At 40.4% G+C, this 16,608-nt stretch overlaps 1 protein-coding gene across 2 annotated transcripts; it reads right to left on the bottom strand.

The window, feature by feature from the left end:
* Window positions 1–16: 16 nt before the first annotated feature.
* Window positions 17–16,217, bottom strand: SLC18B1 (solute carrier family 18 member B1). Of its 2 annotated transcripts, XM_057408257.1 has the most exons (14): window positions 16,113–16,217; window positions 15,703–15,842; window positions 14,479–14,574; window positions 12,799–12,872; window positions 11,900–12,047; window positions 9,915–10,071; window positions 8,560–8,696; window positions 6,762–6,863; window positions 5,717–5,808; window positions 4,482–4,577; window positions 3,604–3,678; window positions 2,099–2,192; window positions 1,947–1,993; window positions 17–836 (listed from the first exon to the last, which is right to left on the bottom strand). In XM_057408257.1, exons 1-14 carry the CDS (start codon window positions 16,156–16,158, stop codon window positions 764–766), a joined length of 1,377 nt encoding a protein of 458 aa, XP_057264240.1. In that variant the 5' UTR covers window positions 16,159–16,217; the 3' UTR covers window positions 17–763. The 2 variants fall into 2 exon arrangements, with proteins under 2 accessions (XP_057264240.1, XP_057264252.1); XM_057408269.1 differs by lacking the exon at window positions 16,113–16,217 and having other exon boundaries at window positions 12,799–12,835; window positions 15,703–15,838.
* Between the last annotated feature and the right edge of the window lie 391 nt (window positions 16,218–16,608).

Here is a 16,608-nt window from a genome sequence, read left to right as displayed (position 1 = left end):
CTGTTGCAGAGGCGACTAGTACAAACATTCCAGCTGGCATTTATTAGTGAAATAGATCTCACAAACTCAAGCGGAGTCTTCATACATAATACAAACATATCTCTTTGTATATGTATACACACGATGCCAAGCCTCCTCCAGGACTGAAGATCAGTTAGTTCTGTGTAGAGACGCTAACTCTTCATTACCTTTGCCTCCCATTTTCAGGCACTTTCAGGATAATACAAATGTTGATAGACACAAAGTCTTTCAGACTTGGTTTGAGAAAATCTGCAAAACTTAGGAAAAAAGGTTGCTTTATTGAAAAAAATATTGTGCTTAATGCTTTGTCATTTCAAATTCTGTTTTAACGTTATCAGTTAAAGTACTACAAGATAATGAACATTCTTTAAAAAAATACAGAAAATCATAGTAGCAAAATAGTAGCTTTACCCAAGAATAATACACAGCAGGCCCAAGTGTAGAAACCAGACATTTGAAAACACACTTCTTTCACATACAGTGCTGTACTGTACATGGAACACAATAAACATGCTGACATCTGAGGGTTACTCATCACTTCAGCCAACCCACGCGAAGACTTTCAAAAGAAAGTCAGTGTTCAGGGTTTCAAAACAGTAATAAAGCTATAACTAAACCACAACTGGTTGTTCACTAAGGGATCATGTATCCCAGCTCCAGAATAATGGAATACTTTTAAGTCCACTCATGTCAATAACTGGTAAAACCACAATAGTAAACTGAGAATTGAAAGTATGTCTGGCTATGATTCACTGCTCATCAGATGAGTTCTTTCTTCATTAGTACCAGGAGGATTTTGCAGGCTGGAACTGGAACTGTTTGCACAAGCAAAAAAACAGAAGCAAAGAAACAAGTTTAATATTCTCCAAATACTTCAGTGCAATATCAACATTATAGCAAAAAGCCACACATTACATGGAAAGAGCTATGTGGATCACTGGATTTGGCTCCCTACTATTGCAGAGAAGTACGTACTATTGCTTTCACACCTGTCACTTCACAGAATCACAGAATCACAGACTGGTTTGGGTTGGAAGGGGATGTTTAAAGGTCAACTAGTCCTAACGAGCAGGTACATCATCAACTAGATCAGGTTGCTCAGAGCCCTGTCCAACCTGACCTTGAACATTTCCAGGAATGGGGCATCCACAACTCTGGGCAACCTGTGCCAGTGCCTCACCACCCTCATTGTAAAGATTTTTTTTACTCACATCCAGCCTGAATCTCCCCTCTTTTAGATTAAAACCATTACCCATTGTCCTGTCACAAAAGGCTCTGCTGAAAAGTCTGTCCCCATATTTCCTGTAAGCCCCCTTTAATATTGGAAAGCTGCTACAAATTACCCCTTATAGCAGCTGGGCAATCTAAACTCTAGGCCGGACAATCCAAACTCTCTCAGCCTGTCTTCATACGGGAGGTACTCCAGCCCTCTGATCATCCTCGTGGCCCTCCTCTGGACTTGCTCCAACACCTCCATCTGTAAATTTTTTGAGGGCGCACTCAATCCTACAGTCTATGTCATTGGTGAAGATGTTAAACAGCACTGGTCCCAGTATGGACCCCTGTGGGACACTACCCATCACTGACCTCCATCCAGACATTGAGCCATTGGCCACTACTCCCTGAGTGCAACTATACAGTCAATTCCAGCTCACAGACACCCTCGTGGAGGAGCCATCAGTAAGGTTTGCTTGTTAATGCCACAGTCCTGTTGCTTGTACAGAACAAGCATTGCCTAGTTTAGGTCTCTGTTTAAGTCAGCATGAATTTAGGAAAGCATAGAGACAAAGTATTTAAGCGATATTTTTACTGCTTGTCTTGTTATTCATTATCAGGTTGGCAGTGAGGAAAAAATGGAAGCACACCTTTCAAAGGTTTGCTTTATTTGGCTGCAAGTAAAATGAAGAATAAATATCTCAGCATACCTTCTCTTTGTTGCCTCAGTGATATAGAATATTCCAGTTGCAAGACCCTTTGAGGAAACAGTCAGTTATAATTATAATAATAACAACAACCTTATGCAATAGCCCATAATTGCAACAGATACAAAAAAAGCAAAAAATGCGTAATTACTTACACTTAATAGTGCCCATCCTCCTTGGATGGCTGAGGCCCATTCAAAACCCAGCTTTTCATTTAGAAATCCTCCCAGAGTGGGACCTGCAAATGCCCTACAGCAAATCAAAATGACGTATTGGCATCCCAAACAGAAAAGATAACATACTGCATCCTCAGAGAACTTCTTTATTGCATTTTGTGGCCTCCCTCCATTGATTCTCTCTCCTCTGTCAACAAAGAGATTGTCTTCCACAGACCTAACTTTCCTATAATCCATAGTAACTATTAATACTCTGTTTGCTATGTCTCCAATAGACCTGTCTAGTTACCTTTTCACCTGGAAATAAGATCCACATCAGAAAGCTGAATGCACTCTTTCCTGTATCTAGACCGGTTTAGAGATCCCATTAAGGACTATGTGCTACCAGGCATCTAACCAATCAATTTTATCATAAAAGAACTTTAAACTCTCATCCCTCAAACTGATGGATATAGGCAGGTAGGGAGGCATATTGTGACAGATGCAGTTACTGCAAGGTTGAGCTGTGTGCAACTGTCCTGCACCTTCGTGCCTAAGAATGTCATGAAAGGTCACGCAGCTGCTGTCACTTTATGAAAGGCCTAATGATATGGTCTCTTGCTACAGAAAGGGACAAAGCTGTGTAAAACTAGGGAGACTTCCTGGTACCAAGTCATGTAATAAAACCAGGTTTGATAACAGCATAAAAATGGGGTTTGGTAAATTTATTCTACCTATATCTGTACTGTACTCTATGCCAAATAAACAGGACAGCTAGAACTTCAGTTAGCCTGGTAAAAAATGGTGAGAATTTACCTGCAGCCACAAAGACAGGTAAACAGGACAGGTAAAAAAATCCTGGGCATAGCTATCAAAAGGGGAGAATCTTCCCACTGAGTGACAGCTCGAAGGGTCACTCAGCCAGTAGTGCCTTTCACTCATTTCTGTAACAGCCACTGAGTAATAAACAGAGACACACTCTGCCAAGCTACACAAACACAGACCTTAAATAATGGCTGTGGCTGAAAGAGAAGATTCTACCCTAAGCTATTCCAGACAAAAGGAGGAAACATGGAAAACGAAAAAGGGAGAATGGAATTAGTCAGGAGCAGATACTTTCTAGGTCAGTCCATGTGCACAGACTTAGCTTTGTAAAAAATTAGGGTCCACCCCTCTTTGTATTATTAAACATTAAATATTTCAGTGACAAGAAAAATGACCACACAGAAGCACAAGTTAACATCCACTTAATCACTGCAGGTTTTTGATATGAACAACAATACATTTCAAAGGAAGACAAGTTCAGAGTGCATTCCTTTTATTGCATAAAAAGCTTTGTTTTAACATGACCACCAGGCACCTGTTTAGCAAGAACCTTTTGAATCAAGGTCAACACAATGACTGCAGTGCAAGACTTCTGGTGGTAATGCAGCAGGCTCTTGTGTGGCAATAGTGAAGAATAAGCAAATGCTCACAGCTTACAAAAAAGGTGACGGTATACTTACCCAAGGGACCACATGGCATTGAAGAGCCCAGACACCAGTCCCAGCAAACTCAGACCTTCTTCAAATCCATTGTCACTGCAGAAAGACAGACCAGTTACAGCAATAAAATACATTATTGTGTCTCAGTCTATAGCCTTCCCCTATAGATTTTTCCCTCCTTTTTATTTACATACAATATAAATAGTTAACAAGCAAAAGTGTACAGTGGAATCATGCCTGTTTACCCAGAACCTTCTTCTTTGCTGCCTCTCTGGAGTACTCTGTGCTGCTCCTCATCTCTGATGTCTGCCAAATAAGATTCCTAACATCACACCACCACTTATTCCCTGTGTTTCATGTGGCAAATGAAGAACAGTGACAGGTAGCTTTTACAAAGGAAAGACCTTGTTCCAAGAGAAACATAGTAGTAAAGAGTAAATCAAGACCCTTCTACAGGTCATTACTGCCAAGCCACATCACAGACCTTGTACTTTGGCCAAGTATGGTTCTGGTAGGTGCAGCTGTTAAAGCCAATGTAGTCTGAAAATCCAGTGAAAATTGTCCTCAGAAGCTGAAATAATTCCTACGTATATGAAACCACGCACAGGTCACATCATGCTATGAGATCCAAAGCCTGATGGACTTCAATGTGTTCACAGTACTGAGGTACACATTTACAAATTTAAATTTGGATCATTTGGAGTATAATGATTGGGGTGTTCAGTCAGAAAACGTTAAGACAAAAGAGTAGTGGAAGCATTTAAGTATTATTCACTGCCTTTGTCTCAAAATGGAGGAAAAATGCCACACCGAAACACTACTTCATATTCACCTCAGAAAACTAGTTGCAGTTTCCTACTGTCAGTAACATGAAAGATGTGTTGGACGGAGTTACTTACTATGCACACTGCAGTATCTCTGGAAAAACTGGGATAGCACTCATGCCAAGGGAAAACCCAACCAAAACCAGCACTAGCACAAACATCCACAGCTGACTGAAAAAGAGACATTTAAAAGAAGTTAGCAGCTGAAGTAAGGACCCCATCTGTCTGAAGGCTTACATCAGCTCTCCATGACTGACCAAAAAATAGTTTCCCTGAAGACAAAAAGAACTCTAATTGCACACTAAGACTTGAAAAATACAGTTTTATGCTTAAAAAAGACTGTAAAAGAATTTTAATATCTTGTGTTCAAATGAAGTATTTCCTTATCGAATGCAGCTCATTTTAAGAGGAGCACACAGAGAAGAGGTAGACAGATGAGCTTAACTCATCAATCATATATCCAAGTGCCAGGCTTAGCCTGTTGCACAGACTAAGTGAAGAATTTGCAGCTAAAGTTTTATAGCCTAATACATTATAACCAAATAGACATAGCTAAACAAAAGAACCTCAAAGATTTTACTGATTTTTCTCACCAGCTCAATGTATTATCTCACCAATTTCAAATGTGTGACCTTTTTAAAAATTAGAAATCTAGGAGGAAGGAGTTGACTAATTCTGCACATTTGCAAGCCTATCAGCATCTTTAACAGAGTATATAACCAAGGACAAAAGGACCGTACAGTTACTTTGTAAATGTAGCAGAATGTTTTGCTGTGAATTAACTTGAGAGATACAGTAATTCAGTGTTCAAGTGCAACAGACACTGTCTCTACTTAGCTAGCTGAAAACAAAGCTATAATCTGGTGTTTTCCCTCAGTAAACTATATACAGAGAGAACAAAAACTACTGCTGCAGAACCATGCAAATAAACCCCCTAGTTAAGAAACACTAATGAAAGAGAGAAAACTGAAAAATAAGACAGAAAATATAACTTTGTTTTGCTGCAGTGGAAATGCATAGAATTGGAAGGCAAAAAAAAATAAGCAGCAGCATTCTTCCCACCATACACATGAGCAAATAGTAACAGTAAAAGCAAAGAAAAAGTATCTGTTTTATGAAGCTGTAAAATCTCCATTTTCAGATGCTTTCTCTGCTTTATATTGGTAGTTTCATGTTAGTAGTTAAACAAAAACCCTGTTTCATGATCAGAGGTACTAATTATAGACTGTGGACATTCATGACTATGGTTACGACATCTATCACAAAAACATCACAAAAGGGGATAGGCTGAAGAAGTGGCAGTTCCATACCTTTCAATGTGTAGTACAGGAGCAGGTCCTAACATGAAAAAACACAGGGCTGTCATTAAGCCTCCAGATACCAGCAACCACTTCCTGAGGTACTGTGAAAGGAAGAGGTATGTATTTTAAAGATGTGAATTTGTAATGTAACTATTTTGTTTCTCCTAATACCCTTCTTCTAAATCTCCATCTCCTGAAAGTACGGATCCTGCAGAGACCATTACACACAAACTGGGAATTCACAGTTTCTCTGCCAGTTCTGAATACCACCAAGAAACAAAGAATTCATGTTTCCTCATCAACGTTGACACTGGCAGCAGCTGCCTAACACCAAGATTTCTTCAGGATGCTGAGTAACGGTGCTGCTCTGTTAGCAAAGTATTTTAGGCCTTACTCTTCCTTAGTATAAGAAATATCATGCAGCACTGCATGTAATTCTCATATACAAAGGCCATTATTGAAACAATACGTGTCAGAAAACTGATGCTATCCTTCATGCACAGCATTCAAATTGTAGGTTTCCTTGAATACTGAGCAGTAGCTATCAACCAGGCATTTCAAGGTATAAAGTGTCCTTCTATGGTGCAGTTAAGAACTAGAAAACCATAGCCAGTTGGTGTGCTGATCTAATTAGGATATTACACTTTTTAAGAGGTAAAGTCACTACAGCTAAGCAAAACATCTTTACTCCTCTTCTCTAAAGCTGATAAAATTAGATCTGGTCAAAAGCATGGATAAGTGGGATATAATCTCCTACTCTCCATTTCACACTGGCTGGAAATAGATTATGCTTAGTCCACTGGAAAAGCTCAACACATTTCAACTACAGAATTATTGTCCAACATTTTTTACTATTTTATATGTTCTTGTATTATGCGGACCTTGCAAAAGAGACATTCAAGTGAGCCGTATTCAGCGCTCATGCAAGGTCCTAAGACATCCCTTTATAGGATGAGGTGTTCATCCGTTGCTCCAAAATGGGAAATGATCCAGTTTTAACTAAATGCACAGAATGCTTTACTACCCCTCCACAAACAGCAGGGTAAGTACTCACTGGCAGTTTGTCACTTAGAAGTCCGAGGAGGGGAGAAGACAGGGAGTACGAGAGTGCCAAACCTAGGAACACCAAGCCTACATAACCGGCTGGGAGTTTGAACTATGAAAAGGAAGACAAATAAAACAAACCCCAAAACATCAAACCATATATGCTACATTCCTTAAAAGACAATCTAAGAATTATATTTTTTACGTCAAAATACTGAAATGCATGATTGTAAGTATTTTACTGACACTGCACAGAGGTTTTTCAAGCAATTGAAGTCATCAGCAGAAGTCATTTCCTTCCACTTCTAACCACGGAGTGAAAAATACCTGACACACATAAAGCCTAAATAAACTCAGGAGGAAACACTATGCTATGTCCCTACACCAGCACATTGGATTCTATCATTATCTGGCACGTTTGAAACAGACACTTCAGACAGTGAAATTTAGATGGATTTAGTCTTTACCCCTACAATCTTCAGTTTTATTTCCACTCAGAAAAGCATAATTGTAATCATCTAACACTGATCAGTGCATCTTAAAAGCAAGCAGTGCTATAAGACACAACTGTGGCTTTTCAATCAAAGGAGGATTTTTATTAGAGTAAGTAACAGGTTTTTTGCACACACCCTGAGGTCTACATTTTCCTAATGCAGAACCACATTTCTGTATTGAGACAAAACGTGTAATGAAACAAAAGCATACTAATCTCTCAAATGAGTTCTTTAACTACCAGTTAGAAGGTATTGGAAGGTGTTTCATGTGGCATGGACTACATAAATATTCTCTATTTCCTTGCCATGTGCAAGCACATAATAATAACTCTAATTTAGTGGTTAGAACACCTGCCAAGAAGGCTACAGCCCTTTCACAGCAAGTGTCTGTTAGCACAGAGCATAGGGAAAGCAGAAGAGCCACACAATTGCACAATATTCTACAGTGGCAAAATTACAGATCTGTCTTGGGTGATGGAAGACGTACATTCGCATATCCACTGATGGAAGAGGCTAGCACCAAGTCTCCTCCACCCTGGATGAGTGCTCTAACTGCTGGACTAGACAGACAAAAAGAAGGATCACAACCACTTGTGAAATGCTATATCCTAGAAAAACAAATAACAAATAAACCACTCAAAAAGCATTGGCTAGTTTCACACAGGAACAGAATCTTACACAGTTTACTTCAAATTCAGTATCTCAAACACCATTGGGAAAATAAGTAAATAAAATCAAGTAGGAAACGAGTAAATAGTCAAATAAATTAAAAACAAATAAATAAAATGACATTTGCCTTTTTAGTAAGTGAGTGAAGAAGTCAGCTGGCAGGCTACATAGTTGCAATCAATTTAATTTTAGCATACCTGCCAGACAAGGCAGAGCTGTGACATCACGTCCCCAAAGGAAAATGGCCATACCAGGGGACAGAACACTGTCAGCAACTGTTGCAGTTTTACAGAATCGGATTTCAGAAAAGACGAAAAAAGTCCCTCATTTGCAAAACCAGCTGCTATTCCCCGTTCGGAGAAGGTTCTCTGCATCAAAAGCCAATTAAGTGGGAAAAGCACATTTTTGAAGGCCTTACATTCCCTCATTCTCACAGTTACCAAGACCCAGTGGCAACAGATGGTGTCAATGGAATTGAGATTTGTCAGTACTGTGGAAATCATGTTATTTGGAAATCATATTCTTAACAGTTAATTAAAGAAGTGTAATTGGATATGGCTTAAATATGGTTTAAATATCCTAAACAAAATTATAACCAGTTATTTACTATTTAGCAAGACTCCCCTGCATATTAACAGGACTTACCTTCTTTAGGATAAATAGAGACATTGTGGGATCCAAAAAGCCCAAGCATGCACTTAGAGAAAATATAGTAAGACAGAGTAGTAAGACTTTTGGCAGAAGAATGAGCTTCCAAAAGGAGTCCTTGCTAGGGACTGAATCTGTTTCAATAGAAATAGGAAATTGTATTATTTTAAGCAGCATAAGCTTATAATTTATATTCTTGCTTTAGAAAATAAATCAGTATTTCTCTTTTTTTATTGTTTATTACCTAATAAATAAAAGTCAAGAGTAGACTATTATGCATTATACTATTTTTATATTGAAACCCCAAATTTGATAAATAAGTACAGTTTAGATTCCAACACTGCAAATCCCCAAAGAACAAAAAGCATGTACTATTTCAACTATGTGAAAATACAATTACTTCTCCGCTAGTCCTTATACAATGAAAACTTCATGGATACGTCTCAACACAACCTGCACACATGCATGAACCATTCATGTCCAATCAGAAACATGCTTTGAAAGGAAAATAAAAAGATTGCCATTTATCAGTTGAAATCTGTCTAGTCATTTGGGTCTTTTACATGTTCAATTTGTGCTACAGACAGGAAGGTTCTTTCAGATGTCATGGTTAGATGTCATTTCTAAGTCAGGCTCCCTTCCTGATGCAGTTGGTGCTTTAATAGTTGAATGTGGTCTCAAAGTATAGATAGAACTAAAAGTTCACTCGTTAGCATCCACCACCTCAGAGCTAACATTTATTTAACATAGTTCCAAACTGGCTAGTAATATCATATGATTGATATGATATATCATACCATATTTAGGATACAATTTGTATGACCTCCAGCACTTCAGTTAAACCCCTCATGTATTAACTTTAACATTCTTTCATGTTACTGAGATCCTGCATCAGTGAGTACAAATAAACCCCTTTTGATCTTCCAGTAATTCTGTTTTTCCCCCACTTTTAACCACTCAAACACGTTGAGCTCTTGGTTTAGGCAAAACCTATCTCCAGCTTTTCTTCAACTATCTGCAATGACCAGCTGATACTAAGCAGACAGAACTGATCCTTTACAAGCTCTGAAGTTAAGAAGATGAAAAAAACCAAAAGTATATCCCAGTTCACTTCCACACAGATTCCTTAGTGTTTGCAGGGATGGGCATGAGGTCTGAGATTCACTCCAGGCCACCTGCACACATTAATTTAGCTTAGCATTAAAACATGGGTATGATCAAGATCACAAGTTAATTCAGCTGGAGCTTTGCCCTCTGAGTTGGATCAGACTTCAGAAGTGATTTTTTTTAAAGGACTGTTAAGAACATGAGAAATTACAGTGAGTGAAGGAGGTAGGAAGAAGGATGCTTACCGTATTTTGATAATACGCACATATTCACAGGCACCAAGACCAACACTACGCATCCCACCGTAATGAAAGGGACTTCATAACCAAATGATTGATACAAAAAGCCGCCTAAAGGTGGGCCCAGTACCAGTCCAAGTCCTGTAAAAATTTCAAGGCTGCCCTAAAGGATGAAAAAGACAGCAAGAAAAATCTGTATGCTGAGAAACTGAGGCAACAATGAAAAGCAAGCCATTTTTCTGAGGAGCAGCACAACATAATCAGGCTAGAGAAAGGAAAAAAACACTGCATGACTAAGGAGGATAACAGCTAATACTGACCTTCACAAAGTGAGGTAGACAACACTGTGCCCCAACAAAGTGAGACAGACAGTCCCTCTTTGCCTCACTACAGGGAACCACCTGTACTGCAGCATTACCCACCCTGCTGCCACCTAACAGATCCCAGCCCTGAGGCAAGAAAAATGCTCTAGTGACGGAAAGCATCTGTAGGACAACTCAGGCTGAAGTGATCATCTCTCCAACCTGCTGTTACACTCCAGCCTGAGGGGGGTGACCCAAACAAGCCTATCTGGATGGGTCATTATCTCATGGAATAATGAGATACACAAGGGTACATGTGGCAAGTTAAAGCTTTATTTCCATAACCAACTGTTTGGATTCACTGACTAGGAGTAAGAAATAACAGTGAAATTGCAATAGGATAACTCAGGTTATTTTGGCCATAATTTAATAATCTGGCATCTTTTATAAGATACTGAGTTTTAAAAGTCCAATAATACAGTTACGCTTAAATCTTGTGCTACACCATCATAGTCACCACTGTAAGCATCTGCCTCAACATTTGATTAATGAATGCTTAAACCACCAGTAAGAGCTGGTGGTAGAAACTGCTTACAATTAAAGTTTTGCTAACTTCTGGGACCCAGAAACATACTATATCCTGAACCCAGGACAGTGAACAACAGAAATAAAAGCATTATCTGAATGCAGTTATGTTAACTCATGGGCACTACATGTGTTGAAGTTTACCAAAATGTCTCAAAATCAAGAAATTTTAGACTTGCTTAAATCAGTAAAATTAAAGATGAGGATTAATCCCTATACTTTGGTTCTTTAAACCACGACATTCACCAACCATGAAAAATACTTAGGGAGACAGCAGTTCAAAACAGGCTGCACATCATTTAGCCCTTTTATGTTAATGAATTATTGGGATGCAGGGGAACTGAGGCATTGCATTATTACAGAACAGGGAAAGGTAAACCTGATACTGTAAGAAAAGTGGTATTGTTTATGTTCTGTAGATCATACCTCCTACAACAGAGTGATCATGTTGACAGATGCTGAACTTCCCACTTCAGGACTGACATACCTACATTTAGTAACTTCCCCATACATTCCCTAGGGTACCCAATGGGTAAAAGATGGGCTGAAAACTGGTACCAAAAGGATAAGGAGAGGAAAAGTGCTTTTTAGTATCTCGCACTATCAAGAAAGGCAATGGAAAGCAAGGCTAAAACACCCTCATCCATTCCTTTAGGCTTTATGATTTTACCCTAGGATGCACTTCGCTTAATCTAATCTACCAACTAAGAAAATTGGGTCTGTCAGCCTGGAGAAGGCTGCATGAACACCTCATAGCAGCCTTTCAGTATCTGAAGGGGGCTAACTAGGATACCGGAGAGGGACTCCTCATCAGGGAGTGTAGCAACAGAACAAAGGGTAATGGGTTTAAACTTAAACAGGGGAAGTTTAGGTTAGATATAAGGAAGAAATTCTTTACTGTGAAAGTGGGGAGGCACTGGAACAGGTTGCCCAAAGAAGATGTGGATGCCCCATCCTGGATTTTCAATTAAAAACAAACATTATGTTACGGTTTCAAATATGCCTGCACATAAGACAGCAGATTTTCTCCTCCTGGTTTTAGGCTTCCTACTGGCAATTTATCATATTGTGGGTACTTGGCTCTAGCACTGTTTTTGCACTTACCAAGACAGTAGCTATATTATTGGGAAATGCCTTTGCAAGGATTGAAAACGATGCTGTCATTGCTGCTGCAAAACCTACTGCATCCATTGCTCTTACTAAAAAGCACAAACCAATGAACATTGGTCCACTTGGCACCTTGTCCAGCATTCTGAAAAAAAAGAAAAAAACCCAAAACAATAAATGTAGATCTCTCAGTATGCAACAAGCTATCTCCTAAAGGCCCTGGAACATCATTTCTTACTCATTAAAGGACACATCTATTGCCACATCTTTTCGAATCACATCAGTGAAGTATCTCAAACTCTACCAAACTATTTCTGGCAACTTTGTCCTTCCCCCTTTCTTTGGTGGTGAAAATACCACAAAAAAAACTAACCTGTGAAAAACTCAAATGCCATCTTCTGCTGTATGTCACAGCTTTTCCAAGCAACTGTGCAAGGAGTCTGAAGCAATGACGTTCAACTACCTAAAAAGAGCTTCCTCATTGTTAATAAAACTTTCATTTTGCTAAAATGAGTGGCTTAGCCTCTCTGCCTGCCAGGTAAAGCTTCTCATTTGCACTCAATATTTTTAAGAAAAGAGTAATTACAACATTATGCATAAGTAGTTCCTTTATTGCTGCACTTTGACAGACTTCTTACTGTTTACGAACTATATTAGTAACTTAAACACATAGAACCTTCCTTCTTTTCTTTCAAATTAGTAAACAGGCTTTGAAACCTACTGAAATTTTGCTTGATAAGGGGTAGGGAAAAAGTAAAGATCAAAAAGTCAGGTGACCTAATCAACACCCAAAAGATGCACAACAGTTTCCAGTTTTGTTTTGTGTCCATCTTTTCATATGGATGAGAATTATTAGAAGACAAACACAACCAAAACAACCAACAAAAATTACTCACCCAAACAGAATGGTCACACATCCTGAGACAAACATCCCTGCCAAAAACATGAATTTTGCTCCAATATGCGTAATCTGTAAATTAAATGCCATTTTTACATGTTATTATTTCAAGCCTAGATCAACATTCTGTCAAAGTAAGTTACTGTTAAGAAATCAAAACATTATCGGCACTTTATAGCATGTGCAACTAAAAGATCTAGAGATACAGCTCCTGCCACTGTGTCTTCATGAAATACTGAACATAAAAACACTGTGAAGGGTTAAGTGACTTAACCCAGTTTTCAGAATAGTGAGACAATGGTGCAGTTAACTGTTTCACAGCTCGGTGATGCAGCTTCTGCAGAGCAGCAGGTTACAGCAGCATTACTCATTGTAAATAAAGTAATAAATCCCCTCTCCAGCACCATCTGTAATGCCAAGTTAGCAATACCTTTCATGTATATAGCTTAGGAGAGTCAATGGAAGCCAATTTTAAAGCAAATTTATCATAATCTTTAATAGCATAAAGCTTTGACTGAGGAAGGCCAGTAGCTTCAGGCTTTCCCATTCATTACCATGGAAAGGACCTCACACCTTCCTTCAGACTCCATTGCCAGAGTGAAGAGTAACAAAAGGCATGCTACAAAGCTAACTCAATCCCAAAACAAAGTATATCTGAGCTTCTAATTCCCTGCTGCAACTTCCCCTAAGGACAGTAGGTATTTCAGACTCTTCTTGTTCAGGCCTGGACAAAGTCCCTGTGTTTCAGCCATTATTACTAAAGCCCGTATTTTGCCAAGTTTCACTGAAACCCTCAGGGTTTCTGATTGCTGGACTGTCCACCTCTATTGCTGCTCATTTCACCTGTCTGCAATAAGGATGGCATGCTAGTTCTCTCTCCCCTGCAAAGAACTTGGTGAGAGTTGTGCCATAGTTGAATGCCATTAGAGGCACAGAGGCTGGACTTACCAATGGCACCTGTGTGACACTTTGATAAGCCACCTAATCATCAAAGAAAAACATTCACCATTGGCTTAGCAAAGAAAGAGAAGACTCTGACACCACAGCAGCCACAACTTAGGGTATGATCCTAGCCAAAAATGCACAGAAAGCAGTGCTCCAGCATATAAACAAACAAGCTGTTACATAATTTATTTGTAAGTTCTTCATCATCAGAAATATTCTGAATCTGGGGGAAAACTAAAGTTGCAAGAACTGGAGACATTTAGCTCATATGGCTGTATAATGGAGCGGAAAGGAAAACTCAAACAGCAGAGTCATAATAGGAGGAAATGTTAAGAAAAAGACAACATACCAAAAGAAAAAGAAGAAAACCAAACTAAACCCAAAACCCAACAATATAATAATAGAAAAGGAGAACTGATCAGCAGATTACTCTGAAGCAAACAGAACAGAGCAGAGAAACAGAAGTGCTACATGTCTCTGTTAAGCAGAGAAACAGAAGTGCTACCTCTCCACCATCCCATGTCTCTCTATTTTTGAGAACTGTAGAAGAGTAATTTTTAAGCTGACAAGACTTAGCCCAGATTCAGACTGACTGGCCAGGCTCCAGTCACTGCAGGCATAAGCCTGCAGGACTGCTACTGAAGAGACAACTCTTTTCTCAGCCTTAGAGGAGTGTCTTCATGTACCAACCTGTGTCATCACAGAAATAAGTTACAGCCTCAATTATACTTACATAATTTCCTAAGATTAAAGAAGACAAGAAATTGACCAAAGCAAAACATCCAAAAATCAGGCCAACAATGGTGTTACTGGCACCTTTTTTTTCTGCCTGGAAAAAAAGATCACAACGGTGTAAAGATGGAGGCAAGCTCTTGAGGTGAGTAACACTGATGCCTTGTACATTCAATTTTTTTTAATTCTCTGTTAGTGCAGTTACAAAGTAATTTCCTTTCTCAAAAGCAGCAGGAACTCACAACCTAATAACACAACAATTTAAAGACATCTTGCACTTCTATTTAAGCTACATGTAATCAAGGGAAAAGCAATACTCTTTCCTGAAAGAAGTGGAACACTGTGCTGTTTGCTGAACTACTGAACAGGTAACCAGATATTTTACAGGTGGCTTCAGCTGGTGCAAGGGAGCTAGCTTCAAAGCCTTGATCCCTCGCATGGCGAGAGGGCAGTGAACAGAGGTCCCTGTTATCTTCTCTGTACCATGCCTATCCGTAAGAAGCACCAGGCAAATTTTTACTTATCCAACTGGCAAAATACACTTACTTGGATACAAACAGTATATAGGAGGATTTGAAGCAAAAATAAAATTATTTCTTTGTTAACACTTGGGAACAACTTGATCATGACAGAAATGGCCTTCTGCTGTGAAGGCACTGTGACTATTTTTTTTCATCCTACATTTAAATATTGTATTCACTCAACGTAAGCAGAAATTTTACCCCCTCCTGTCCCGCATCCCCCCAGCTGCTAGGTCAGGAATTTAACACAGTGAATAATGGCCCAGCATGAGTTAATAGAGAGGTAGCTATAAATAAAAGGTCACCGAGTCGCTAGAGCACTGAAATACAAGTCAGGGCACGGGCAGAGTTTTAATCTTAGCTCTACCATCAAACTGCTATCCAGCACGGGGCAAAAAACTGTTTCACTTATCCAAGCATCCATTTCAACTTCTATTTCATATTATCAGTTTGCTGTCTCCTTTACAGCCATAGGAAGGTGAAATTAGTTCATGGACAAGATCCAGGTCACTGTTACATACACTGAAATCTATTTTAGCCAGCATTAGGCCAGGTTACAAATTCCCACAACTGAAAAGCCTAACCTGGACTCACAGACTGCCACCAAGGTCCCAAGGTGCTAAGGAACCTTTCAAAAGCCGCAGTATGCAGCAAAAATGCATAAAAAGAAAATTATCTAAAGAGCAGCTGGCTAAATCATTTACCTCGGAAGGGAAGAAGGGTCCCAGGATTGAATAGCATATCATTGAGCTGAAGTTTATAGAAGCTGTCGCAGCCATTGTAAATAGCTGCTCCCTGGTAAGCCCTCTCGATTCCCCACCAAGTGCTCCTGGCATGCCATCCTCTACCAAGGAAAATGAAAATGAAAACGGAAAGGTGTGTTACAAGCTGACAGAGAGAAACACAGTTTGCGAATCAAGTCTGAAAGCTAATATCCGAGCCGAAGCTCTGCCCCGCTGCCCGGGGTCGAGCCGTACCCACATGCCGCTCCCCGCACGCAGGAGAGCAGTCCCGGCTACACCGGAGGACCCTACCCCACGCGGTGACAGCGGTACTGCGGGGCTCAGCGGCACCCATCCCCTTCAGCAGCCCCTCTCCGCCCCACGCCCCACACCTGCGGCCTGCTCACTGTCCGCGCCCTCCGGCTCCCGGCTGCCCATGGGGAAGAAGCGCCGTGCCCGCAATGGCCGGCGCGGAGCGGCACCTCCTTGCCGCCCCGTTTGGCGGGGAACAGGGACCGCGGCCAGCGCCAATCCCCGGCGCTCCGGCCGCAGCCACTGAGCATGCCCGGGCCGCCCCACGGACCGACAGCCCCTCCGGGAGCCGCCGGGGGAATGCTTTGGGGGGACTGAGGCCAGCGCGGGTTGCAGCCTCAGGAGGGGCGTGCACGCGGGGCGGTAGCATGCGATGGGCTCTAGGAGGTAGTGACCTGCTGACTCGCAGGTACACTGCGCGTCTGGTGAGGGGGATTCATGGTGGCTTCTTCCACAACGTAACAAGAACGTGGACCTGTGGGAGCAAGTCCAGAAGAGGCCAAGAAGATGGTAAGGGCTGGAGCCAGCTCTCCTGTGAAAACAGGCTGAGAGAACAGGGATTGTGCAGCCTGGAGA

This window comes from Pezoporus wallicus, unplaced genomic scaffold, assembly GCF_028554395.1.
Source record: "Pezoporus wallicus isolate ANWC-B61680 ecotype Strahan unplaced genomic scaffold, APGP_CSIRO_Pwel_v1 contig_3817, whole genome shotgun sequence".
In the NCBI taxonomy this organism is placed as follows: Eukaryota; Metazoa; Chordata; class Aves; order Psittaciformes; family Psittacidae; genus Pezoporus; species Pezoporus wallicus.
Note: the sequence above shows the minus strand (reverse complement) of the source record. Positions and strands in the feature narration are given on the sequence as shown.

Bases quoted from the DNA above. Each gene is read 5' to 3' on its own strand.
- SLC18B1 (XM_057408257.1), bottom strand. From the start codon at position 16,158: ATGGGCAGCCGGGAGCCGGAGGGCGCGGACAGTGAGCAGGCCGCAG. The intron at 14,575-15,702 runs GTAAATGATTTA...CTTTTTTTCCAG, and splicing joins GACCCTTCTTCCCTTCCGAG to GCAGAAAAAAAAGGTGCCAG. The intron at 4,578-5,716 runs GTATGGAACTGC...TCTCTTTTTCAG, and splicing joins CCTGTACTACACATTGAAAG to TCAGCTGTGGATGTTTGTGC.